The sequence below is a fragment of the Podarcis liolepis genome, assembly GCF_965112155.1.
Source record: "Podarcis liolepis genome assembly, chromosome: 6".
NCBI lineage: Eukaryota > Metazoa > Chordata > Lepidosauria > Squamata > Lacertidae > Podarcis > Podarcis liolepis.
This window is the reverse complement of record NC_139559.1, coordinates 92,852,628-92,878,664: the sequence shown is the minus strand read 5'-3', so window position 1 is coordinate 92,878,664 and position 26,037 is coordinate 92,852,628. Positions and strand designations below refer to the sequence as shown.

At 45.7% G+C, this 26,037-nt stretch overlaps 3 protein-coding genes across 3 annotated transcripts in view; 1 reads left to right on the top strand and 2 right to left on the bottom strand.

Moving 5' to 3' along the window:
• The window catches only part of LOC310708593 (podocin-like), a 671,219-nt gene that overhangs the window by 107,140 nt on the left and 538,042 nt on the right, over window positions 1-26,037 (top strand). The gene's annotated exons all lie outside the window — the stretch shown is intronic.
• The window catches only part of LHX4 (LIM homeobox 4), a gene marked incomplete at its 5' end in the record, with an annotated part of 69,692 nt that overhangs the window by 41,865 nt on the left and 1,790 nt on the right, over window positions 1-26,037 (bottom strand). The window lies entirely within an intron of this gene.
• Window positions 11,420-13,227, bottom strand: LOC310708641 (ubiquitin-related modifier 1-like). Its single transcript, XM_083507282.1, has one exon. It carries the CDS (start codon window positions 13,191-13,193, stop codon window positions 12,888-12,890), a length of 306 nt encoding a protein of 101 aa, XP_083363408.1. The 5' UTR covers window positions 13,194-13,227; the 3' UTR covers window positions 11,420-12,887.

Genomic DNA, 26,037 nt, shown 5'->3' with positions numbered 1-26,037 from the left:
CCAAGTGTCCCTGTTTTGCAGGGACATCCTTGATTTAAAGAAGCCGTCCCAGTTTCTCATTTGATCCCAGAATGTCCCGCTTTTCCTTAGGATGTCCCTATTTCCATTGGAGAAATGTCAAAGTTATCTGACCCCCCAGCTGTCTGAAGGCAATCCTGTATAGGGAAGTTTTCTTAATGTTTAATGTTTTATTATGTTTTTATATATGTTAGAAGCTGCCCAGAGTGGCTGGGGCAACCCAGTAAGATGTATAAAAGGGGTATAAATAGTAAAAATTCTCAACCACTGAACCTTTTGTTAAGTTACCGTATCTAATCTCCTAGCCTTGGGACTGAGAGGCTGCACATCTTCCAGTGAGAGTCGGTTAGCTCACTCTTTTCCCGTTCTTCTTGCTGTTCACCTCCCAGTTATGCCCAGCTATTGTCCTCCGATCTGTGCCCCTCAGCAAACCATTGTTCCAAATCAACACTACTCCACTGCTCCTGTGGAGTTTCAGGATCATAGCCATGAGCAGGCCATTCCTCAACAGAGTTGTACTCCTCAGCCTGGTCTCTGACACCTAGTTTCATCAGAGAAATGTTGGAGGGTATGTGAAACTATTGCATAAAACATCCGTAGGTAATTTGAGAAGGGCTTTATAAAAATGGTAAAATACAATATAAGGAGAATTTGGAAGGCTCTGCTTAGATCAGGCATGGCCAAACTTGGCCCTCCAGATGTTTTGGGACTACAATTCCCATCATTGGTCCTGTTAGCTAGGGATGATGGGAGTTGTAGTCCCAAAACATCTGGAGCGGAGCGCCAAGTTTGGCCATTCCTGGCTTAGATGAAACATATTTAGGAAAGAGGAGGTGAAGGAATTTCAATAAAATTAGGGGAAATTTTTCATATGGCTTTGGCACACCTTACAGGCCTATAATTATTTCATAAGCCTCTTATATTACAAATATTTTTTTTAAAAGTGGGGCTTTTTTAAGGCCCCGGGAATAGCCTTAGAAGCTTTTATGTGTTTGGCTCTTTTCAATCTGACTCTTGACCAGTATTGTGAAAAAAATAGGAAGCAATACCTTAAAATGTTAGAGTGCTAAATATGAGAGAGATTAATGACTCTCCAGGATTCTCGGAATTGACTAGGGATTTGGAAAATGTCTTAATCGGGCACTTTGCACATCATTAATATCAGAACATCCTGAGTACTTTGCTCCTGAAACTTCAAAGTGTTTCATTGTCCTTCAGAGAAACTGAAACTGCCTGGCCAGAGAACTTGCTTGGTGCTCCAAACACATTTTAGAATTGTTTCTTAAGACTGTTGGGACCTTTCAGGTTCAGCACATGAAATAAACATCTGATAAGCAATGGAGAGTAGGGAGATCTTGTGGAAACTCTTATTTTGGAAGAACATCACCACACACACACCTACCCCAGCAACGCAAACTGCAACAATTTGACACAGGAAAAATGGGATCCCCAGTTAGCACTTCAGTATTGCTTAAACTGCAATGGTGTGGACCATATGGCAGGAACCGCCAGCCTGTTTCTGTTGCATGTTGGTGGCGAGTGGATGGTTTATGGTACAGTGGTACCTCGGGTTAAGAACCTAGTTAGTTCCGGAGGTCCGTTCCTAACCTAAAAGTGTTCTTAATCTGAAGTACCACTTTAGCTAATGGGACCTCCTGCTGCCACCGTTGGACGATTTCTGTTTCATCCTGAAGCAAAGTTCTTAACCAAAGGTACTATATCTGGGTTAGCAGAGTCTGCAACCTGAAGAGTCTGTAACCTGAAGCGTCTGTAACCCGAGGTACCACTGTATGTGGGGCCATGTGTTCAGCCCTTTGTGGGGGGCCCTACTCATTTACCCAAATTAACATGACGTGGGTGGCGCTGTAGTCTAAACCACAGAGCCTAGGGCTTGCAGATCAGAAGGTCGGCGGTTCGAATCCCCGCAACGGGGTGAGCTCCCGTTGTTCGGTCCCAGCTCCTGTCCACCTAGCAGTTCAAAAGCACGTCAAAGTGCAAGTAGATAAATAGGTACCGCTCCGGCAGGAAGGTAAATGGCATTTCCATGTTCTGTTCTGGTTTCACCAGAAGCGGCTTAGTCATGCTGGCCACATGACCCGGAAGCTGTCTGCAGACAAACGCCAGCTCCCTCGGCCAGTAAAGCGAGATGAGCGTGCAACCCCAGAGTCGTCCACGACTGGACCTAATGGTCAGGGGTACCTTGACCTTTACCTTTATGACCAAAAATATGTAGTTGGTATCCATTACATAGCTCTCCCCTATGGCTCCTAGAAGACGCCCTGACCAGAAGTATGATGGTACTAAATGCATAAAAATGAGCCCTTGTGCTGGCTCCTACTAACCTGCCAGGTTAGTTTAATCCAGCCAACTGTTTTTCTGATTCCAAGGTGATATGAAAGTTCTGCCTGTAGTAGCCATTTCACATGCAGTTCATCCCTTGTTCACATCCCAGTTCATCACATGCAGCCTGAGAAGCATGTATATGTGAAACAGTGTTAAGCTCAGTTATTGAAATATACTTAGAGTTGCAAAGTGATTTCATGCTCTTTATTCAGTTCATAGTGGTGAGGAGGAATGAATGAAAGTCCCCTCACAGTATCTGCTTTATATACATTATTTACACAATGGGCTGCACATGATTGGCTAATTCCGGAATTCTACTGTAAGCCAATCAGGTTGTGGATTCACTTCTATCTGAAGCAGGATTGGGTGGTTCCTGCCAACCAATCATACTGCTGCATTGTTCTAGGACCAATCAGACTGCTGCATTCTGAATCCTATTGTTCTAGGACCAATCAGACTGCTGCAGTTTGGATCCTATTCAACTCAGTACATAACAGTTATGAATCTGGATAGATAACTCTCCCTCCCCATTCCTGCCCACCTTCTCCATTGCTCACAAATAGGTGCTTAACTGTGCATCAAAACACATGTCAGAACCCTGCCACCAGCCACTCATGAAACCTGGGTACCACCAAAGGCAGCTCTACGTCTGCATCAATCTAACTCAAAACGCTCATGCTCTCCTTAATTCCCTGAACCACCTCTTTCTCATTGTAGGAGTACTATTTCACTGAACTGCATACGTACAAAACAAGCCCCACAGAATAAAATTATGAAATGCAACATAAGTAAGGCTTACTGAATCAACTTTAGTATGTGCCTTGTTCTCAGAATTCTTCATCAGCATCCCAAAGGCAGTGAAACAACATATTCAGAGAAAACTCAAAAGCTGCGTAACCTTGCACTAGCAAATATTAATCGCCTTTTCAAACTGTAACAAATTGCACCTGATAATCTGGCCCAGAAGCAGCAACAGCTGTGCATCAAGCTGAGATTTGGGAGTCTGTTGCCATTTATTTACATCAAGGGAACATTTTTCCTCGCTTAACTAATATGAACCTTGTTATCTCCCTCCTTTGTCCAACTTATGAGCACTTAGGTAGTCTCTTCCATCCTCTCCATCTCTCTCTCATGTGTAGCTGAGCTTGCTTTCAGCAGCCACAGATCTGATTAGGTTACTAGCTAATGGACCTACTCCTTTAACCCTAAGTCAGTGTCTTTCAGAGAAGCTAAGTGCTGGAAGAAGGGTCCTTGCATGATTCAGAAGACGACACAAGACAATGTCCTCTCTTTTAACAACCTGTTCAAACAACATTTTCATTGAGCCCCACAACTGTTTGAGTGAGGAGATAATCTGAAAGGAGGATGGGGAAGGGTGCCAGAATTCCCAGTCAGTTCAGCACAGCATCTAAAAGCTAGGGCCTAGGCTCTAGGCCAGTTGTTCTCAACCTGTGGGTCCCCAGATGTTGTTGGACTACAACTCCAATCAGCCCTGAGCTCTGGCCTTGCTAGCTAGGGGTGATGGGAGTTGTAGTTCAACAACATCTGGTGACCCACAGGTTGAGAAAGACTGCTCTAGGCTTTTCTGGCCTCTGAGAAAATGATAATCACAGGCGCTGAGATGTACCCAACATTGATGCGGGGGGGCTGAAATCCTGCACACATTGTGTGTGACATTGCACACATCACACGTGTGACAACTGTCACACCGGGAGAGGCCTCAGCCCCATAGAGTTGGTGCAGGTAAAGGTAAAGGGACCATTAGGTCCAGTCGTGACCGACTCTGGGGTTGCGGTGTTCATCTCGCTTTATTGGCCGAGGGAGCCGGCGTACAGCTTCTGGGTCATGTGGCCAGCATGACTAAGCCGCTTCTGGGGAACCAGAGCAGCACACGGAAACGCAGTTTACCTTGCCACCAGAGTGGTACCTATTTATCTACTTGCACTTTGACGTGCTTTCAAACTGCTAGGTGGGCAGGAGCAGGGACCGAGCAACGGGAGCTCACCCCGTCGCGGGGATTCGAACCACCGACCTTCTGATTGGCAAGTCCTAGGCTCTGTGGTTTAACCCACAGCGCCACCCGTGTCCCACAGAGTTGGTCACCTGGTAACAATAGCAATCTTGTAGCATCACCAAAAGCAACCCTTTTAAAACAAGCATCTTCAGTTGGTGGCATTGCCTACCGAACCCCTCTTTCTCTCATACCCCACACATCAGGGGACATATTCATGGGAGACTATTACTGAGGCAACACTCATGCTTGTATCCCTTGCCTTGGAAATAGGGGCAGCTCTAGCATTTGGCAGAGTGAAGCATCTGCCTCAGGAGACAGATCCCAGGAGGACTGAGGGGAACAGCATTAACTCTTCAGCTGTTCCACTCTGTTGGACTACAGACCTGTGTGCACCCCGGCCCCTAAACTAAGGCACTGCTCTCAAGAGCAATGGAGGCTGTTGGCTCATTGCCAGCACTGAAGTCAGATTCAACTGTTTCTGCATGTGGACCTTTGTTCTTCAGAATCTATACACCAGGCCAACTGCAAGCATGTGTCCTCGGGACATTGAGGCAAGCTGAGAAACTCCACCTGTCCCTAGGTAGCAACTCAACTTCATTGGACTGGTCATGTTGTTCGGATGCCTGATTATCATCTTCCAAAGCAACTACTGTGGTACCTTGGGTTAAGTACTTAATTCGTTCCGGAGGTCCGTTCTTAACCTGAAACTGTTCTTAACCTGAAGCACCACTTTAGCTAATGGGGCATCCTGCTGCCGCCACGCTGCTGCAGCACGATTTATGTTCTCATCCTGAAGTAAATTTCTTAACCTGAGGTACTATTTCTGGGTTAGCGGAGTCTGTAACGTGAAGCGTATGTAACCTGAAGCGTATGTAACCCGAGGTACCACTGTATTCTGAACTTAAAAATGGAAAGCATAATGCTGGTGGTCAGCAAAAGAGGTTCAAAGGCTTTCTCAAGGCAAACCTTAAAAAATGTAGTATAAACACCGACAACTGGGAAACACTGGCCTGCGAGCGCTCCAGTTGGAGAACAGCCTTTACCAAAGGTGTCGTGGACTTTTAAGACGCTCGAACTCAGGACACAAAGGAGAAATGTGTAAGAGGAAGACATGCTTGGCAAATCCACACCGTGACCAACTCCCGCCCAGAAACCAATGTCCCCACTGTGGAAGGATGTGTGGATGCAGAATTGGCCTCCACAGTCACTTACAGACTCACTGTTAAGACCGTGTTCCTGGCAGACAATCTTACTCAGCTACGAGTGATCGCCAGAGAAGAAGAGTAGTACAATTTTCTTTCCCCTCAACGACTAAGTGGCTGAGATGAGCTTGCCAGCCCAACCAACTAGCAACAGAAGACAAGGTCAATCTCTGTAGCTCCTCCAGAATCATTCTTCGCTATAACCGGGGAGGAATCTATAGGCACTGTAGCTCCCTCTTGGCTGGGCCCAGAATAGTTATTATCTGCCTTCTCATCAACCCTAGGATGAGTTATTGGAATGGAAACAGAAGCTGCTGAAGGGATTGAGGGAGAAAACACAACAACTTCAGGAAGCCATGGCGAAGAGGAAGGCACGCTTGGCAAACCCTCACTGTGAGCAACTCCTGCCTGGAAACGTATGTCCCCACTGTGGAAGGACGTGTGGATCCAGACTTGGCCTCCACAGTCACTTACGGACTCACTGTTAAGACCGTGTTCATGGAAGACAATCTTACTCAGCTACGAGTGATCACCAAAGAAGAAGAAGACTGTCAAAGAGGCAGACTGACTTCTGTCTGGCTGATTTCCAGAAGCTTCTATAAACATTATATATATGCACTCCCCACTAGATGTCCACCTCTTTAACTGCCCAGCATACATTTCAACTCTTCTCCTTTCCCTAGAGAGATGAATTGCACTGGTCCTGATGCGAAACTTCCTTATTTACTCAGCCCGCCCATGCATTTCAATGGGAAGTGTTGTGTGCAAGCCATAATTAATGCAGACTTGGGCCCTATAAATTTTTTATTGCCCTGAGCTAGTTGAGACTGCGTAGGCTCCCGAAATGTCAGTGAGTTATGCAGCTTTCCCCAATAAGTGGCAATGAAAACTTTATAGCATCCCCAACACTGCGGATTTTGTTTATGCTACTGATTTTAGTCCCCCTTTTAAAAAAAGAAAATAAAACCATGCTCTGTTTTCTCCTTGAAGTGCATTAGTTGCCATGGAAACAGTGATGTCAATCAAATGGGCAGAACTTCAATGATGCCCTAAAGTGCTGACTTAAGCAAGGGGAAGCATCTCCCGTAACACAGTTGCAGAATTTGATCCTAATCAGTTGCAGGAAGTTGCCGTGTACAGAACACACAATGAAGCATACTGATGGCATAATCAGTCTATTGTGACTTACTGTGCTTGAAATTAAAGATGTACAAATAAAATAAAAAAATTAGAGCTGCAGAATTTAATCAACAGAATTTTAAAAATAACTTGATTTATTGTAGAGGCCTATTTTAATAGCAACTAAACACGGAAGGGACATGGGTGGCCTGTGGGTTAAACCACAGAGCCTAGGACTTGTCGATCAGAAGGTCGGCGGTTCGAATCCCCACGACGGGATGAGCTCCTGTTGCTCAGTCCCAGCTCCTGCCCACCTAGCAGTTCGAAAGCACGTCAAAGTGCAAGTAGATAAATAGGTACCACTCCAACAGGAAGGTAAACGGCGTTTCCGTGTGCAGCTCTGGTTCACCAGAAGCGGCTTAGTCATTCTGGCCACATGACCCAGAAGCTGTACGCCGGCTCCCTCGGCCAATAAAGCGAGATGAGCGCCGCAACCCCAGAGTCGTCCCCGACTGGACCTAGTGGTTAGGGGTCCCTTTACCTTTACCTAAACATTTATATAGTGCTTTGAGCATTCAGAGTCCTTTCTATACATTACCAGAGAAATCTGTACAACGGTATTGTATAGTGGGCCATAGATAGATAGTGTGCATTCTCTGCCTACAGTTTGGCACTTGAGGCAATGTACGATACGAGTAGAACAACAATAAATCACAGTAATGAAACAATTTTTAAAACGCAGTTTAAAACACAAATCAGCAAGTCAAACAATCTGTACTAAAACATCCATAGAAAGGTCAACAGAATCCCAGTGGTAGAGGGAGAAGCCAGCTTCACACTGAACGCCACAGAAGCCTTGCTTACGAAGCCATTTTTTATTTAATCACTGGAATGACGGCGAAAATGCCTCTGCCGGCAAGGTATTGTGGAAGAAGAAGAAGAGGAGGAGGAGGAGGAGGAGGAGGAGGAGGAGGAGGAGTTTGGATTTGATATCCCGCTTTATCACTACCCGAAGGAGTCTCAAAGCGGCTAACATTCTCCTTTCCCTTCCTCCCCCACAACAAACACTGAGTGGGGCTGAGAGACTTCAAAGAAGTGTGACTGGCCCAAGGTCACCCAGCAGCTACACGTGGAGGAGCGGGGAAGCGAACCTGGTTCACCAGATTACGAGACTACCGCTCTTAACCACTACACCACACTGGCAGAGTGCGGGTAAATGTATCGCTTCCTATACCTTTAGAGGCTTCACTTCTCTCTAAAAAAAGAGCTTCCCCAGCAGATCTGAGGGATTCCCCAGGAATTGGCACCTCTAAAACATAGAGAGGCCACAGACCAAGCCAATTTTAAAGATCACCACCAGCACTTTGAGCCAGGCCTGGAAGCTAATAGACAGAGCTGAGCAAGATTGTGGGTGAAATGCTCTGTGTGGCCACTCTTGCAAGAGGAGAGACATGGAATTCTGCAATAGCTGAAGTTCCTGAGCCATCTTGAATGGCAGTACCTCCACCTGGCAACAGCTCACCTTGCAATAGTCAACATGAGATTTTACGAACGCAAAGGTGACTTACAGCCAAATCTTTATCAAAGCGAAGCAGCCCTGGGCACTGCCAACACCTGAAAATCCAGCAGCAATTCAGGCTCCAGGAGAACACACAGGGCATGCAGGTTGTCCTTTTTTTGGGGGGGGGGGAGAATGCCATCCATCACATGCAAAATTGGCAACTCGCCAGCCTAAGGCTGAATATCACCGTCATCACCACTGCCAAACTTGCATATTGCAACAGTGCTGTGAGTATATCTGAATGTAGAAAAGATTGTGATTGTGATTGTGATTGTGATTATTAAACAACTCCCAGTCATCATTGATGCAATGCCCAAACTGACTTCAACTGAATCTCAGCTAGAGTTGCATGGTACAATTCTATCCTCCATTGATCTTCACAGTTCCACCCATGCCACTCTAGTTAAGATTCTGTCAGTGTTTCCATAATGGAGAGGTTCATAATTCAACCCTAAAAATGTTACCCCTGGCTAGGAGATCAAAGGGTGGAAGCAATTAAAGGGTTGCTGGGTTTAAATCAGATTGATTATGATTTTTCTCACCCTTTTTCAAGTTCAGATAATCCTCGAAAATCAATTTGCATTTTATTTACTTAACTTTGCATCTTTAAACATCATTTCTTCAAGTTCTGGAAAGGAAGTATTAAGCAGAAGGAATTAAGAACAACTCTACTAACCTGGGAAAACTGATAGGAGACATAGCAAGAGGAGAGAGAGAGTTTAGCGTCACACATCTGATCCTAAAAAACAGCAGAGCAGCTCTATCATCAGTTATCAGCAAGGAGAGCTCTATACAACCTCTAAACACAGAAAACCACATGCTGGAGACAAACAATGAGGGCTTGCAAACACCCCAGAGTCATTCAGCTGATTACTCTTGGAAACAGAATGCCTGGCTTTTGGGAATGAGATTTACTGTCGGAAAAGTGACTCCTCCAACACAGTTGTCATGTGTTTAAGGGCTTGGTTGAAATCCTCACTATGACACAATGGGCTGGATACTGCAGCAGTTATTTGCCAGTTCTTCTAAAGGGGTACAAAGCCCATAGCCAGGGAGAGATGGAGAGAAGGGCCAATGGCCAAGGTAACGTGTACATCAAGTTGATGCACAACAACGAAAACCCAGATCTGAACATTTGTCTATGCAGTGGCGTAGCGTGGGTTGTCAGCACCCGGGGCAAGGCAAGTAATTTGCGCCCCCTAACCCGTGGATTTGCGCCCCCTAACCCTAACCCCCAGATGTTGCGCCCGGTGCGGCCAGCCCCCCCTGCACCCCCCACGCTACGCCACTGTGTCTATGTTCATTTTTAATTCATTTCATTTAAATAAGATGGTAATAACTGTTAAGGGCCCAGTGTCCCAAAACCTGTCAGTCCAGTAACTTTGTTCATGTGAACAAAAACAGTGGCATATGGGAGCTGGGTTTTTTCTAAGTGAGCAATATTATCTGCACATTTCCCCTTCTATTTCTACAAGAAAAAGGGCAAAATACAAAAATGCTGAAAATTCACAGGAGAAGAGGAAATGCCCATGGCTTGCCCCCTTGTGACTATGGGCCTGGACCACAACGAGCAAAAACTCTTCCTAAAACCAAACCAAATCACCTCAAAATTTATAGAAGAACTGCCACCTTCCGCATTGTGTTTCCCATGCACAGTCACCTTCATTTTATAATGATCCTGCGCAAAATCCTATCAATTCCCAAAGAAGTGCTGTTTATTTGCATAATAATGATGCCATAATTCACAAGGCAGCCTCCTTCCCTCCGCCTCATGACATTGCCTTTGCCTTTGAAGTAGCATGCAGAGAAGCTGTGATGGTAATACAACCTGCTGATCAATCGCATCTTAACTGCTCTGGTTCCACAAAGAAGGCGTAGCATGGATCATATCAGGTACCCATGGATTTTCAGGAGACTTTCCTGCGTTGCATTGTGGAACATGCCTGCTAAACAGGACCAGTTGTCAAGAGCATCCTATGTCAACACAATCTGCTGTGGTGTCCTAATCTGGAGCTTTCTGCGGGGCTATGATTTAAGGTGCTGGGCTTGACCCACTGACCCCCACCCCCACGACAGAGTTGTTTATCTTCTATGATTTTTCCATGTACAGATCTTCTGAGGTCTGGGACAGAATCTGACATTGGCCATGGATTCTGCAGGATCTAACCTCACTTTCAAACTTTCCCAAATGTTTATGGAATTATATTATTAATAATAATTATTACCTATAGTACATTATGTATTTATGGAACACCATCCATGTAAAATGGTATTCTAAAGGATAACAAAAGCAAAACACAGCTGTCTGCCCTCAAATTTAAATTTAGAGGATGAAGGCAGCTGGGGTAAATGTGAGTGTCCTGGACTCTGGATTGGTTTGCGTTGCTAATGAGGACTAAAGAGATTGTGCTTGAAAACATACAAGCTGCCTCTAGAAATGGCCCCAGTTCTCAGGGCCAGAGATTCTGGCCCCTGCTTTGAAATGTGAAACTTCCTCTAGGCTCTCAGCTATAAGCACATCCATACCATCCATCATCCATCATTTTTACCTCCCATTCCTTATTTCTCTGCCTTTCCCCCTGCTCCCCTCCAACACAATTCCTTCTTGCAACAACTGAGTTACAAAGCCACAAATCAGGTGTCTGCATGCTGCTTGTTAGTGCCATTCTTTTGTCTGAAGTGCAGAATTGTGGCTTTCTTGGTGCCAAATTTAGATGAATTTTATTATAGGTTAGCGATCCAGAGGATGAGGGATTCCTTACAAATCCCTAAGTGACTTTCACCCCAGATTCCCTGTCTGAGGGTTACATCTCTCCCCTACTTTCCTTTACATATTATGTTTTGTGAGAAACATTATCTTTATGACATGTGGTCAAGTTCATGCAACAAGGACAGCTGGAAAGACATTCTCATAACTTATTTCTCCTCCAGAAACAGCAAGTTCTGAGACTCTTATAGGAGGTTTTTCTAGACTGTTCAAACTGCATTCGTTTTTCATTGAGCAGGGTGAATCTGTTTCAGGTTACATATAAAAGATAACACCTTGCCTTAGCTTTTTAGAATTTGTTGTCCTTTTTAGCTCTTTGATTTGAAGGGATTTCATTACATTTTTCACCTAAATAGCATCCCTTGCAGATCTATAAAGTAACATAATACTTGAAGTAAAATTACTGATTTATTCAGGTACATAAACAAAAGGTCAAGTGACAACGGCAATATTCAATTCAGTAAATCCTCATGGATGAGAGTCTGGGTGGTCTATTATTGCTCCAAGCTGCTCAGTTAGAAACAGGAATCCTTTTTCCAATAATAATTAAATCTGGGGTTAAAATGCTACCTTCCATTGGTGCAATACTTTATCCATTATTAGCATCTTCCACGCCTTCAATTAAAGTTGTGTCATTCTTCCACTTTTGCACAATTTGGAAATTAGCAACCACCCACTCAGCTTTCATTCTGAAAGCCATAACCTATTTGCTATTATGTATGTCCTTCACAGATTCAAATAGGTACAAACAACATAGCCTATTTGATTTTTGCAAATAGTTAAATAACCAAAATTGCATGTTCAAAACATGCATTAAATTAATTACAATTGACCAGTGACAAAGAATGAATTTTGTGTTTTGTTTTTGTTTTCACAACTTTTATTATTTATTGTCACAACCATCCTGCAGAGTCGATCATTTCAAATCTCACTTTACACATGTGGAACTGAAGTTAACAGAGAGAGCAACTTGCTCAAGGCCACCCAGTGAAGTAAGTACATGACTGAGGCAGAACCTGAGTCCAGAACACCCAGCTTCAAATGAAGCACTCACTCTTCTGCAACACATTGCAAAACACTTTGCGACAGAACAGTGCAGAGCAGACAATTTGAAAAGGGAACTCAATCGCATGCATACACAGCAGCTGTGGCAGAACAGGATCAGGCAGTGCCACCAGAAGATTTAAAAAATAGAGCATCATAGAACTGTAGAGCTGGAACGGACTCTGAGGGTCATCAAGTTTCTTTTTCTTTAAAAAAAAGGCAGGCAAAAGTATACTTCATAGTCATCAAAATTCAAAGTAACCATTTGTGAGCTGATTCTAGCTGGGTACCTTTCAAAACTCTGTCACAGAACTGAAATCCATGCATGGCAAATCAAGAGCAGATAGGCTGAGGGAGTCTTGCATCTGCCATCTTCCTTGCATGCGCCCCATATCCCTTAATGACTGTTAATGGCTGCAACCTGATCCAAGGCTTCGATTGGAAGGAAAGGAAGATCCCCTCTTTGATCACAGGCATTTCCCTGCTGCCGCCAAGGAGAAGAAAGCAAACAAGGGCGACAGCCAGGGTAAGCTCAGCCGTTCCACGTGCAAAGCGGCTCCTTTCCAGCCACTTGTCCCATGGCATGAACCTCTTGGAGCAGGGAAGAGGGTGACCAGGTGCAGAAAAGATTTCGATCTCCTTCTGGGACAAAAGAGGAGAGAGCTGAACCACTGGGTGGGGGGAGCCAAGGGTCGAAAGGGCAGACTTCATTAAGAAAAGAAGCTAATGAGAAACCGACTCTGATCTGGCCAGGAGAGCAAGGCATGTTTATGCCCTCTGCCCACCAGCACAAATGTTTTTTTCCATACTCCCAGCAGTCTAGCCACCATGCAAGGTGGAGATGAAAACGACGTTATCCTGGTCTTGGAGCAGGTAGTCTAGCTCGCCCATCAACTCCCAATCTGCCCCATTGATCAGCACCAAGATTCCCGGCCGCACAGACTCTCCCTGCACGAACAGTTCCGGCCTCTCTTTCAGCAGGTTCTCTTTCATCCACACCAGCAACTTTCGGACATCCCAAGGTCCTTGCTGGCTGGGCAGAGTCACCCGCTGCTTCCTGATCCCGCCGAACAAGAGCTCTGCTCCACCTCCGCACTCCAGCAGCAGGGACAAGGGCGCCGCCATCTTTGGTGAGGGCACGGCGCTGCCCGCACCGGAAGCGCGACGCCGCGCCTGCTTCCGGGGGCGGCGGTGGTTGCCTAGCAACCACAAAGAATGGATTTTTGACCCTCTCATTCTGGGGCAGAAACAACAATAGCAGCAAATTTGGTTCTATTCATCTTCTAGGCAGTGCCTTTTTTTCTCTCCTTTAAAAATGTTTAGGGATACTCTCATTTTGACTCAAGAAAATCACCATTTTATAGTTCAAATAGGGGGAAATAAATACAGTAAATGGAAAAGTACAAAGATTTACACAATATTTAGGGTATGCGTACCCCTGCGTACCCCCATAAAAAAGCACTGCATTTGGGTTTTACTCAAGAGCAGGGTTTTTTTCTTCCACTACAGGTAATATAGAAAGAATGAGTTCTGCCCAGTGACTATTGTTATAGATGATGCTCACTGATCTTACTATGTATAAATACAAACAACACACACACACATAAATCCACATATAAATATCAGAGGCCTGCTGTATCTTTTGTATTTCATGGTCTCTTCATCTCAGTGTTCACACATGTGGCCATGTATATCCCGCAAATTGATAAATCTTATGAAACAAGCTCTGGGACATGAAATTGTATGCCACAATTTCTGCTAATCTTTATGGCGCCGCAATACTCTTTGTTGATTTCACTGCCACAGATTAACATGTCTAAACCTCAGGAATATCCAGTTATAAATTGAATTGGTCCTAAAGATAGACAGGCATTCAAGAAAGCTGGTTCTAGCACTCTTTATTTTGCTGATTGTATTGGCAGAGCAAGGCAGCACGATTCTGAATTATACCAGCAAATCATAGGAGGCATTTGGGGTTCTATCAGAATTTCCAGGACTCCGATTCACATGCCACTAATAAGATGGTTTAGCTGCCTCACCATAGTCAAAGGGAATAATCATGGGAACACTGGTGAAATGCTTGCCATTTGTAAGTGTCAGTCAGCGGTGCTTCATTTATTAGATTGCCTCCCTTGCTCCTGGATTAAAAGTGCTAAATGCAATATTAGTGCCAACTAATATATCCCAATAGTGGCAAAATGCAGGAAACCCACAGGTTTCTCTGCATCCTTTTGTGAACTGTCCCTAATCACAGAAACATAGAATTAAAGGGTTGGAAGGGACCTCAAAAGTCATTGTTCCATGCTTTTATAATGAATGATTTTAGAGTGTTGTTTCTGCTGTACTTTTGTACTGTTTTATTGTTGTTAGCCGCCCTGAGCCCGGCTTTGGCTGGGGAGGGTGGCATATAAATAAAAATTTATTATTATTATTATTATTATTATTATTATTATTATTATTTCATCGATACCTTTCCAAGCAGGACTGATTCTCCTAACTCTAGAAGTCTGAAAGAGGGCCCTCACACTACGCTAATAAAGGACAGGCTTTATTTAGCTATATAGCTATACACAAAAAGTGTTTTCTGGTGCATGTTTTATTTCCTTGAAAACACTATGCACAGAAGGTGTTACATGCGCAGAAGATGCTTGCATGACTAAATAGAACTGAACGGAGGTGAGCCTACAGCAGACAGTAGATTTGGGGCGCCATTAACAGGGGGTCTTAGGGAGGAGCAATGGGTGTCACCGTTCCCTTCCTTTCCCGATATTTCAGGTCACATTGCAGCAGTTAAATATATCTTTATATTAGTTATTTATGTTACAAGAAAGTAACAACAGATAGCCTGAACTAGCAATGTGAGAAATATTTCCTACTATACTTCGCTCCTTACTATTTTGAGGAGGTGTTTGTATAAAATGGAGTTCTAACAGGCTTCCAAACCTTGCAATAACTCTTTACACACACACACCACCACCACCACCACCCAATGCACATAATGAAACCTCTTCCCTGCCCTCATGGGAACCCAAAACACTACCCCCTGGCCATCAAGAGTAGCAAAGACGGCAATCAGCCTCTGATACACAATTCCCTGGGAAGTTCCACAAGCCTCAGTGAAGTGTTTTGGTGTTTGCCAGGATCAGCCATCACCAACGTGGTGCCCTGCAGGTCTTGGACTACAGCTGCCATCAGTGGAGCTAAAGGAAGTTGTAGTTCAAAACATATGGAGGGCACCAGCTTGGCCAAGGCTGGCCAAGATCATGTTGGTGAAAGCATTTAGGATCGTGCTGTAAGGCAACAGTTTCCCCAGATGCTGTTCATTTCAATCAGACCAGCACAGGAGAGCATCCCTTATGGATTGTGCCTCACGCTAATTAGTGGAAGCAGGAAAGATGCCGTTGGGATTTTTCACCACACCAAAATGGGCTAGCCCTGAAACTAAATCTAAGTATATATTTTTTTACAGCAACAAAAGTGATTAAAGGTCCCATTGAGCAGTTTAATTTGGTGTAAAGTTACTAGAACATGGTGTGATTTAAAGTACTTTGAATAAAATAAAAAAAACAGCTGGCGCCACTTCAACACAATGAAAATCAAGTATTTTAGGGAGGTGGGGGTTTGTTTTTTTCCTTCTTTGCAAAATAGCAGTCTATATCCCTAAGAGGTATGCATTTTGAGACCCATGTATTCTGATTGCCCATGGTTCCTTAAATTTACATTTGTTATGTGTGCATTTTATTTTATCCTGCCTTTCATCCAAAGATCTAGTTCCCATTTCGGTGATGTAGGGCAGGAGAGGAACCTTAAGCCAAACCCAAAAAAAACCTACATGCAACATAGGTGAATATGGATTGCTTTTTTATTGTTAGCTACCAGGGTTTCCTAATTCTTTCTTATATTTAAAATATTTTAAAATGTAAGGTAATATGCGTTGCATTTTAAAAGTTATCCCATAATTTTAATTTTTTTTAAAAATGTACATTTAATTTAATCATTTTTAAAGTACACAGCATTTCTGCTTCATTAGAGCTTTTTGCTCATTTGTCAGAACATGGGAACACCCCCTTTTATTGTCTTAAAACGGCAGCAGGACCTAGAATAGGGAGAGCCAAACTGGTGACCTTCAGAGGTTGCTGAATATCAACGCCCATCATCCCCAACTATTGACCATGTTGGATGAGACAGAGGGGAGCTGGATTCTAGCACCACCTGGAGAGCACTGCATTGGTGAGCCCTGGGCTAGAATGCTATGTCCATAGCTTTGTTTAATTGAAGCTGAACATTTAGGGAAGGAACCTGGAATAGCCCTGTGGAAAGCTATGCTCCTGCAACCCCTGTCCCACCACAAACACAATCTGCAGCCACAACAAATCAGCTCCAATTTATGGAAGTCTCAGTAGAGAAACAGGCACGCAGGTAACCCTTCAAACGTTACAACAATGCGCCTCTGAAGAAGACACACGTGTGCATAGAAGCTATGTTTCAGAACATAGTCCAAGAACATAGCCAAGCATGAAAAGCCTTTAAGATATTAAACACAACAGGCAACGCTTTGGCAAAACCAGGTAAATAAACACTTCCATGGCTTAATCCTAAAAGTTTGTCCTTGGCACGCATGTCCCCGCATCCACAATAAACAGAATGACTACCCTGTTTCTTGGCCCTAGGGTCCCAAACAGACGCATTTGTCCAACATTCTTGATATTTTCACTGCATATTGCTGCTCTTCAAGAGAGCCTAGTAATCGTACTTTTGCAAAAGAGTCCTATGTTGGGGAGACAACCTACGTCCCTCCCACCCTATGCTCAGCTATAATAATCCCAATATTGCTTGGAGAGAAATGTCACAACAGTCAAACAATTTCAAGTTGATTTTCTTATATAGTTGTGGTCCACTAAGATAGAAGTGCGCTATTTTTCAAAACTGCAGTGTTAAAGAATGTGATTCAGTACCTGGAGTTCTAAGCTAAGAGGGATCCCGGTCCAAATTTAATCTCCATCATAGACCCAATGGGTGATTAATTCACTGCCTTAGTTCCCTTCTGTAAAATTGCTGCAATACTGAAAGCTCAGTAACTTAGCAAAATGTATATTGTTATTTATTACCTCTTGAAGGCATATATAAATGCTGCCCTTCATATTCACATTTAGAGGTAATGAAGCAAATTCATTCTCCAGAATTCAAAAGTGAATACTATATATACTCAGAATTTCGATTCACACACACACACACACACACACACACACACACGAGAGTATATAAAATTGGTAAGCTGTTCCCTTGTACTGGACTGGTTTATTCTAAAGGCAAATGTGTACAGTAAGTCTTTCCAGATACACCAATTATTATTTTTTAAAAATCGTTGTACATTAAATGGCTGTGTCACGGGAAGGTATGATTCACTTAAACTTTAAAGCATAGAAAAATTTAAAGTTTAAATTATCTTTTCTCGCCTAGTGTCTCTCCTACTCGCTGTACTGGGAACAAAGGTACAAATCCCCATGCCAGCGGCTGGATAAACTGCCTTTCATCAGTATCTATCTATTTATTTGTTTATTTTCATTTTACTCCTGCATATTTTGGTTATTTGAACCAGGGCAGGTTTTCTGGAATACAGAGGAGATGAGCGTCTGATAATGGATTTGAATCCTGCGTGTTTCAAGGGAGGAGAGCAAGATAAAAAGGGGTTAGAACTGTACTGTCATTTTTAAAAAACACATACATACACACACACACACCAGATGTTTTAAAAGCAAGGGGGTAAAGGAAAAGGAGGCAAGCAAAAAGTGACACATACAAAGTGCTCGTTTCAGCAAATTTTGCAAGGGCTTTAAATAATGTGTGTCAACGCTGTTTTTCATTGTTTTGAAGCAAATTGTAGTAAAGTGGTTATGTGACAAAAAATAATAATAAATAGCAACAATTAGTATACATGACCAAGCCATTAAACCGTGAATTTCGTTTATTTCAATCCAGAAGTTAAGAACGTGGTGGTTTCTCTCGCGTTAAAATCGGTGGGACTCCTATTAACTTTGGCTGGATCGCGCACTGAATATGAGGCTAGAGCGCACGAATTCAGAGAAGCCCAGAGTAGGGCTCAAGAGATGTATAGAAAAGGATCTCTTCAGTGATCTGAAAGAGACATGCTCTAAATTTCTGCCCTTTTAAAACAACGGAAAACAACAATAGCAACGTTGCATTGTTTTCACTTCTGCTATGCGATATTGCCATAGAAATTCAGCGCATGGGAAAAGCGGATCAGGAGTTTCCCGAAAATTTTACCCTTCGCAGTGGGAGTTAAAGGCTGCAACGCTATGCCTGTTTGCCTGGGAGTAAGCCCCATTCAACTCAGTGAGACTTGCTTCTGAGCAGGCACGAACAGAGCTGCGCTGTGCTCTGCCAAAAACATCACAAAATGCTGCCTTTTACACGGATTCGGGTTCCAGAACCTTTCGAGGTTAGAGGCGCATTTGATAGGAAACCACCAGAGACAAAAGATAATTTCTACGAGAGCTGAAAGTGGTTCGAGAGAGTCTTTGCTTTCCATGGCCTATGGACACACACCGTTTTTTCTTTTTAAGAACACCAACCACACAATGCAACCTTCAAAACCTGTGCACCTGGTGTGATGACCTTGCCCTGGGTGTCTACATTAAGACCACCATCAGCAATCTCTCTCCTAAACCACAAATCATAGGTTATTATTTTCACATCTACGATGCGCGGAGGGGAGCCCAATCTTTCTTAATTTTCTCAAAAGCTGGCGCTGTGGAACTTTCCCCACTCATTCTCTTTGCCGAAACAAGAATAAATTTAATGGGGAAATATCACAAAATAAAGCGAAAATGCTCTGGGTATAGATAGCAACCCTAAGGACGGCCGGGCCAGGGGCTCAGTCCCCAACAGCCAGGTGCAACGCTAAGCGAGCGGAGGTGATGCGAATTAATTCCGTTTAATGCAGTTCCACGCCGGCTTTGGAGTTCCGCAAAAACTAAGTTTCTTGGAGTTGTGGCCAACAAAAGCGTCCTAGTTATTTTGCGTCCAAGGCCTGAGGTTAGGGACCTTGTTCTGGCGATCCACTGAGGATCCTTTTCCTGCGACCACGTTGTCGCAGCAGCCACCTGGCCCAATGCTGGGACTCACAGGACCAACGGGAGGAGGAGGCTGTCGTTATTACCTCGCAGTTTTTCCAGGGAACAAACGGCTTGAAATCCGGTCTGCGCCTGGGATGCCTTAGGGCGATTTGCTCGCCCACCGGTGGCAAGATCCACTTATACAAGACGCAGTACTTAGAAAGGGAAGACAGACCCGCGAAGGGAGACGCGAGGCTGCTGCCTGCGGCGCATTACATTGCACGGGAAGGGAGAGAGGGAGGGCGCTGGAGAACGAGTTTTCCTCCAGTTGATATAATGGAATTAGGAGAGCCCACCCTCCCTAGGGGATCCCACCACGGGAAAGGAAACGGGGGTGGGAGCCACGCAGATTCCGAAGGAAAGATTAAAACTGGAGGGTCTCTCCGTTCCCTCTCTCCACTGAGCTTCCAAAATGACGAAGAAGGTAGGTACCCAAAAAAACAAAAAAGGGGTCCCCGGTGCCTTTTGCTTTCCTAGGATCCTGCCAGCACCCCTCTCCCCCACTTCAACAAGGCAAGCAGCGAAGCAGAGATTTGCTTTAAGCAACAGAATGCAATTAAAGTTGTTGTTTTCCTCTTTATAGATGGTTTTCTATTTGTCTCAACTGGAGAGAGTGGGCGGAAGAATGGTGGCTGTGTTTTTGTTGGAGCTGTAGAAAACACGCGCGCGCACACACACACAAAACAGCAACTGTAAAAAAAAACGAGTAAAGGAAAGTGAGGAAACCGTCATTTTTGTGTCTTTAAATTAGTGGTTCGAAAATGCAAGAGGCTGCTGATTTTCTGGAGATTTTAAAAATGCAGGAATGCTTTGTTCTCTCCCCCCCCCCCCCGCTGGACAAGGAGTGAGGGGGCCATCAAAAATCACGGCAGAACAGAGACACCCAGACCGTTTAAGTCGGTGTCAGTAATTTGTTTTTTCTTCGCTCATCAGTGTAGGAGAAGAGGTGCAGTTAAACGGAATTAAAAATGTCCCTAGATGTAAAATAACAAAATGCCCTTAAATGCAAAATGGAGTGTTTGTATTTTGTTTATGGTCTGAAGTCCTGTTTGGCTTATTTCCTGACAGACTCCAACAGGAGCGGCTGATGTTCACACAGAAGGCAGCGGAAGTTAGGGTAAAGGGGAAGAAAGGGTTATTTGTCTGTCCCCAGCTACGCGCGCGCGGAAAGTGGGAATCCGCGACAGATCTCTGGAAAGCGCGCAAAGAGATGAAAGCCGAGCGTCGGGAAAGGCGCCGGCGCTCTGGCGCGCAAACAAGACCGCGAGAAAATCTGCATCTCCAGAGGCCGCTGCTTGCCAGGGCTTGGTCCCATCACGACAGCAAATCGATGGGGCGCAAACATTCAGCCCCCCCACCTCTCGACCACAGTCTCCGTGCCCCTCTGGGTACAGACAGTTGAAAACAAGGAACCTCAGGACACTTCCCCACACGGGCCACTTAACCATGTCATCTGCCTAATCTGCGGTTAAGCACGCTTCCCACACACCTGCGAAAGACGCAGCGCACCTGCCCTTTCTCCTGCGCAAGCGTCACAGAAAATAATATAAACGCCGCAGAAAATGCGCGTTACCATCCGAGCTTAAGATTCAAATTATTTACATATTATCCAGAAGCTTGTATTTCTATAGCCCACGCAAAATCCTCTTTTAATTTTCTATCCTCCGCCTCTCCCTCCGCACTTTTACCCCTCCCCTCTCCCTTCCTGTTTATCTGCCTCTCTCCCCCCCCCCCGTTATATACTTGCCCCTTTCAATTACTTTTAGGTATTTAGTGATCAGAAAACTGTTTGCACTAAGTGGTATACGAATGGTGACGCGCAGGGCATGCTAAAAACGGTTTTATACAAAACCACATTCATAAAATGCATTATGATATATAATCACTGTCGCACAATTCTCGTGCCTGTGTGCACAGGCAGGCTGCGTAAAATTCTAACCCCATTTCGGGAAGAGAAAACTCCTTGATATGGAAAACATCAGCGGTGCGGACAAAGGAGGCGAGAGAAATCGGGGCTTGCCACTCCGAATTTAGAAAACCTGTCTTTTCGTTCTTAGCCCAAAGCGTCGCCTTTCGCTCGGCAACCCTCTCCTCAAATCCAAGGAAGGGAAAGGAACACACAGACACCTTGCAACCAACCCCCTTTGGGTCCAGATCTGGGCTCCCCTCCTCGCCGAGGGGGAACAACCAGAACGCGCAGAACCATTGGAGAGGGGGAACCAAAGCACAGGGAACCGAACCCTCTCAGCTTATCTCAAATTTAACTCAAGAGACATTTCGACACGGTGGGGAAAAGAGGATTTGCTACTGGACGCAACAACACAGATATTCCCCATCATAGCCCAGTCAGTCTCGAGGAATGGGGGGGGGGGGTCGGGCTGCCCAGTTCGCGCTCTGCGCCCGCCCCCTCCTTCGAACCGGTCAGGAAACCAAAGTCTCCGGACGTCGTGGCGCAAGCGAGGGAGCTGGTAGGGACATTGACAGAGAAGGACGCTTCCCCGCCTTGAGTGAATTGGAGAAGGCCGAGAAAAGACAGAGAGGAGGCCAGGGATATATCCCCATGATAAGAGGTGACTTCGTCTCTCTCCTTACGGTCCCCAGGAGAGAGAATGAATTCACTCGACAAAGAAATCGGATCAAGTCACAGCCGAGAATCGGAGCAAGACCCGCACCTTCTTCGTACCTATCCCACCATGGATCTTTCCCGCTCCTGGCCCCCACCACCCTCCCTCGTTTTCCACTAGTAAGAACAACCAGAAAGCGCAAAACCATTGGAGAGGGGGAACCAAAGCACGGGCAACCGAACCCTTTCAGCTTATCTCAAATTTCACTCAAATCCAGATTCGATTTTCTGGGTGGGGAAATCTGAATTGAGAGTCGGGGTGGGAGGGAAGGAAGAAAGACATATAAAAGGAAAAGAAGGCGCATTTTATGGCTTGAATCCGAAACCACCACGTTATCCGAACTAATGTGGATTTAATTCGATTTGCGTCCTATTAATCCGGGTACAACCCATCCACTTTAACGAGGCTGTGAATTCCAGACTGGATCACTGCGGAAAAGGTATGGGTTAGTCAACCGTTCAGAGAAAAGAGTTGCCTTAAAACAAAACAAAAAGAAAACACCTCTCTCTCCTCAACTGACTTGAAATTGACAACACACTTCGACTTCGAACCACCGTCTATCCTGGGAACTTGGGTTTCCAGGGAAATCCGTTCCCTTCCTTCGCGTTAGCCTGTTTGCTAGGGGTGGGGTTGAAACCCCTGCATTTTATGGAAATACGGTAAATGAGCCAAAATTGGGGTGCGCAGGGAAAGAGGACGACGCAAACCATTAGTGAAGGTTAAAGTGAGAGGCGCAGTGCCATTTTGCCACAGATTCTCCGAGCGAAGAATTGTTCTTAAAAACAGGAGACTGTGGAGGGGCACACCCAATACTGAGGAAAGAATGGAGTGTGCTTTATTTGAGTGGCATCTGGGTGCTCGGAGCCTCGCAAAACGGGAGCAGTCAGAAAAAGGAGACGTGGCGGCGGTTGGCGGCAGTCAGCCGTCCTTAACAGGTTAAACGCCTGCGCATCTCTATTAGGAAAAGAGCTTCCGAGCGTTTGCGGTGCCCTTTGCTTCTTTCCAGAAACGCCTAGGTGGAATCCCCCACCTGCTCCAACAAAAATTAAAAGATGCCTTTAAAAAAAACAACCCCTCCATTAAAAAAAGCGCGCCCCGGTCAGACGGGATCAGGAGACCTCCTTCGTCGAATCAAAAGGGAAAGAGAGAGGGGAGAAAGTGTACTCGGGTCCCGGGACCAGAGTTCCTCGGCAGGCATTTGGGCAGGTGGGACTTTGCAAAGGAGGGGAGGGGAGCAAGAACGCATTCGCACGATCGGATGTATGGGATCGAGGAAAGGAAGAAAACCCGTGGGGAAAAGAGTCCCGAGAGAAAAATCGGAAGGATTAGGAAGAACATGGGCACTTCGAGATGGAATAGAGATTTCAGCCCAAACATTTATAGGAATAAACAAACAAACTGGGAACCTGAGAAGGCCTAGTCTGCAAATCATCTCCACCGATTTCCATGGGCTTAAGAGCACCTTGCTCTGCGCGGGTTGTGGCCTTTGCGTCCGTGCGCGCAGAGATGGTGCTTTTATTTTTAATGCATTTAGAGGCGGGATAGTTTTTTTTTTTGCGGGCCGACCTAAAATACTGAATGCACACAACATCCAGCTCCGCCCAGGAGCGGGCAATCCTCTGCGTATTCCAATGTTGACAGAGAGAGATAAAACAGGGAGATATAAATATGTAAATGAATACTTTGACGTTTGTCTACACATGGAAAGAAAGGCAGGGGGAAATGGGGGAATGCAGACGCACACGCGCGCGCACTCCAGCGGTTAGATAATTGGAATTTAACGGACTTTCTGAGTTATATTCTAGGCCTAATTGAATTAAACCAATTGACTCTCCATTAGAAATACTCTAGCAGTGACCCAGGCTATAAATTTGGGGCACACGGTTTGCAGCAAGTTCCTGATCTATGTTTCCGCATGCAGTCAGCCCGTCTTTCCTTCCTCCCTTCCTTCCGCCCTTCCTTCCTTCCTTAATTTGGTTTTCAGAAAAATAGGAGCAGCAGCTCCGGAAAGAAATAAAAACGGGACGGGAGCCTAACCGAAAGATAATTCTCGATGGCCCACCGGCGGGCGAGAAAGTCCTCGAAGAGGATAAATGGGGCGCAGACGAAAGAGCAAATTTAAGGCTCTTTCCCGCAAGAGGTACAGTCCAGTTTGCCAAAGGTGAAGAGCCACACACCAAAGTATAGGATTCAAGTGTTTGCATCCACGCGCTGTCGCATCCCCAATTCGCATTTTTTAAAGGTGCAGGCTTCTCTAGGTGGAAATCTAAAGTTGGATTCCCATAGCCCCCCCCCCCAATATTGGAGGAAGGGCAAGCTCCATTCCGAGGGGTGTTAAGTTGACACGACAGGTCGGGGGTTCATCCAGCTCCCCAGTTTTCCAAACTGGGTTGCAGGCCAAGTTCAGCAAAGATGCGTATCCAAATGCGCATTAGGATTTTTCTACGCATTTCGCTCAGCGGAACCGACTATTCAAACAGGCATGGGTACTGGGCTGCGCATGCACGTTTACTCTCAAGTTATTGTGTTCAATGGGTTTTACTCTCAAGTAGCGTAGTTGAGGATTGTGGTCCTGGAGCTAGCAAGAACGGTAGAGGGATCCTAGCCGCTTTTTCCAGCCGGGTCTGTACTGGAGAGGGTGGTGGTTTGGGCGTATCGGCTGTACTCCTCCCAAAGCCCGCTTTAAAGGAAATGCGCATCTTTCTGGTTTCTTCAGGAAGGCAGTTCCTTAAGCTGTGCCTAGCAAGAACCCGCTTTGCCACGGGAATGCCTTATATTATTTGCGCGCATAGCTACTATCCGCAAGCAAGTTGAGCCGTGAATGATTGCAGATCAAGCCATCGTAAAGGGAAATGAAAAGCAGCCCAATCTCTGCGTGTGAGTTTAGGCGGAAGCAAGGCCCTCTGCGCTCAACGGGGTTTGATCCCAAGTAAGTGTGTGGGCTGGAGCCTGCTCCGCCTTAGCTGGGCTGGTATGCGGATCGGGGCCTCACATGGATCCCCGCCGCTTAGAACACGATGCCCGCGTCTTAGTTAATAGGTTTTCTGGATCGAAGCCACGGAATGTTCCTACCGACAGAAATTGTTAGGAAATTAACGTTCGGCTTTTAAAAAAAGACTCTCTGGGCCTCATGTAAATGAGTGTACTCTCTCAGGATGGGTCCATTACGCAGACAGGTAAGTGCCCCCAGCTTAAGGCTACACTTAAGACTGTCGATTTGAATAGGATTGTGCCGGATGCAGAGCGAAGCCCTCCAGTTTCACCGGATTTGGGGATGGCGGCGGCACTGAAGTCCCCGGGTTATTATTATTTTCGTGGGGCGGGGGAACACTAAGACCCATGGAACGCTTCCTTACTTCCGAGTATGCATGAACAGGCTTCGGTTCTCCATAGTCCATACTGGCTTCGGGGCGATGCCAAAACATACGGGCGTCAGCCTTCTCTAAGTCGAGGGCTGCTTGCCCTGCGCTCAATTCTGAAACTAAAGATCTCCCTTTTGAAAGCCTCCGAGGCAGCCAGGTAGATTTACCGGCCCAAAGCAGCCAAGGCAGTCAAAGGATAGCAGCAAGAGGCAGCAGGGAGCCCGGCGGCGGGCAAGAGAAAGGAACAGCGAAGAACACGGCGTAGCGCGCTTGTGCCACGCGCGCAGCAGTCGGGAAGGGCAGGCGAGGGCGCACAGCAAGCGGGAGATGCGCGACCACCTGCTGGCTGCACACAGAGAGACGCGCAGCCCTCTGCCACACGCCGGCGGCAGGTCCCGTGTTTGTGCGTTCAGGGGGGAAAGGGCGCGTGAGCACATCTGTTTCAGCACCCTCTCTCTCGGGACTTCACACGTGCACACAAACGTAGAGAGACAGGAGGGTGACCAGTTCATACGCACGCGTGCATGCATCTATCTATCTATCCATAACGCGTCTGTGCATCCTGCGAAGGCGACACAGGAGGCCAGGAGGCCCATACTGGCAAAACAGCCGCCGCTCTGCGGCTACCACGGCTCATATGACCGGAACCAAGCTGAATGTTTCCTTGGCCAGCAATGTCATATAGACCCAGGGAGGGGAGAGAGAGGGCCTTTTCAGGAGTGCGGACACGATCCAGCCAAGTCGAACGCTCTTAAGTCCCGCAGTTTTCAAAAAGAGAGTAAAACACAAGACTTATTAGAAGCGCCACTGAAATGAACTGGGCTTAACAGCTGTTAACTCTGGGGTG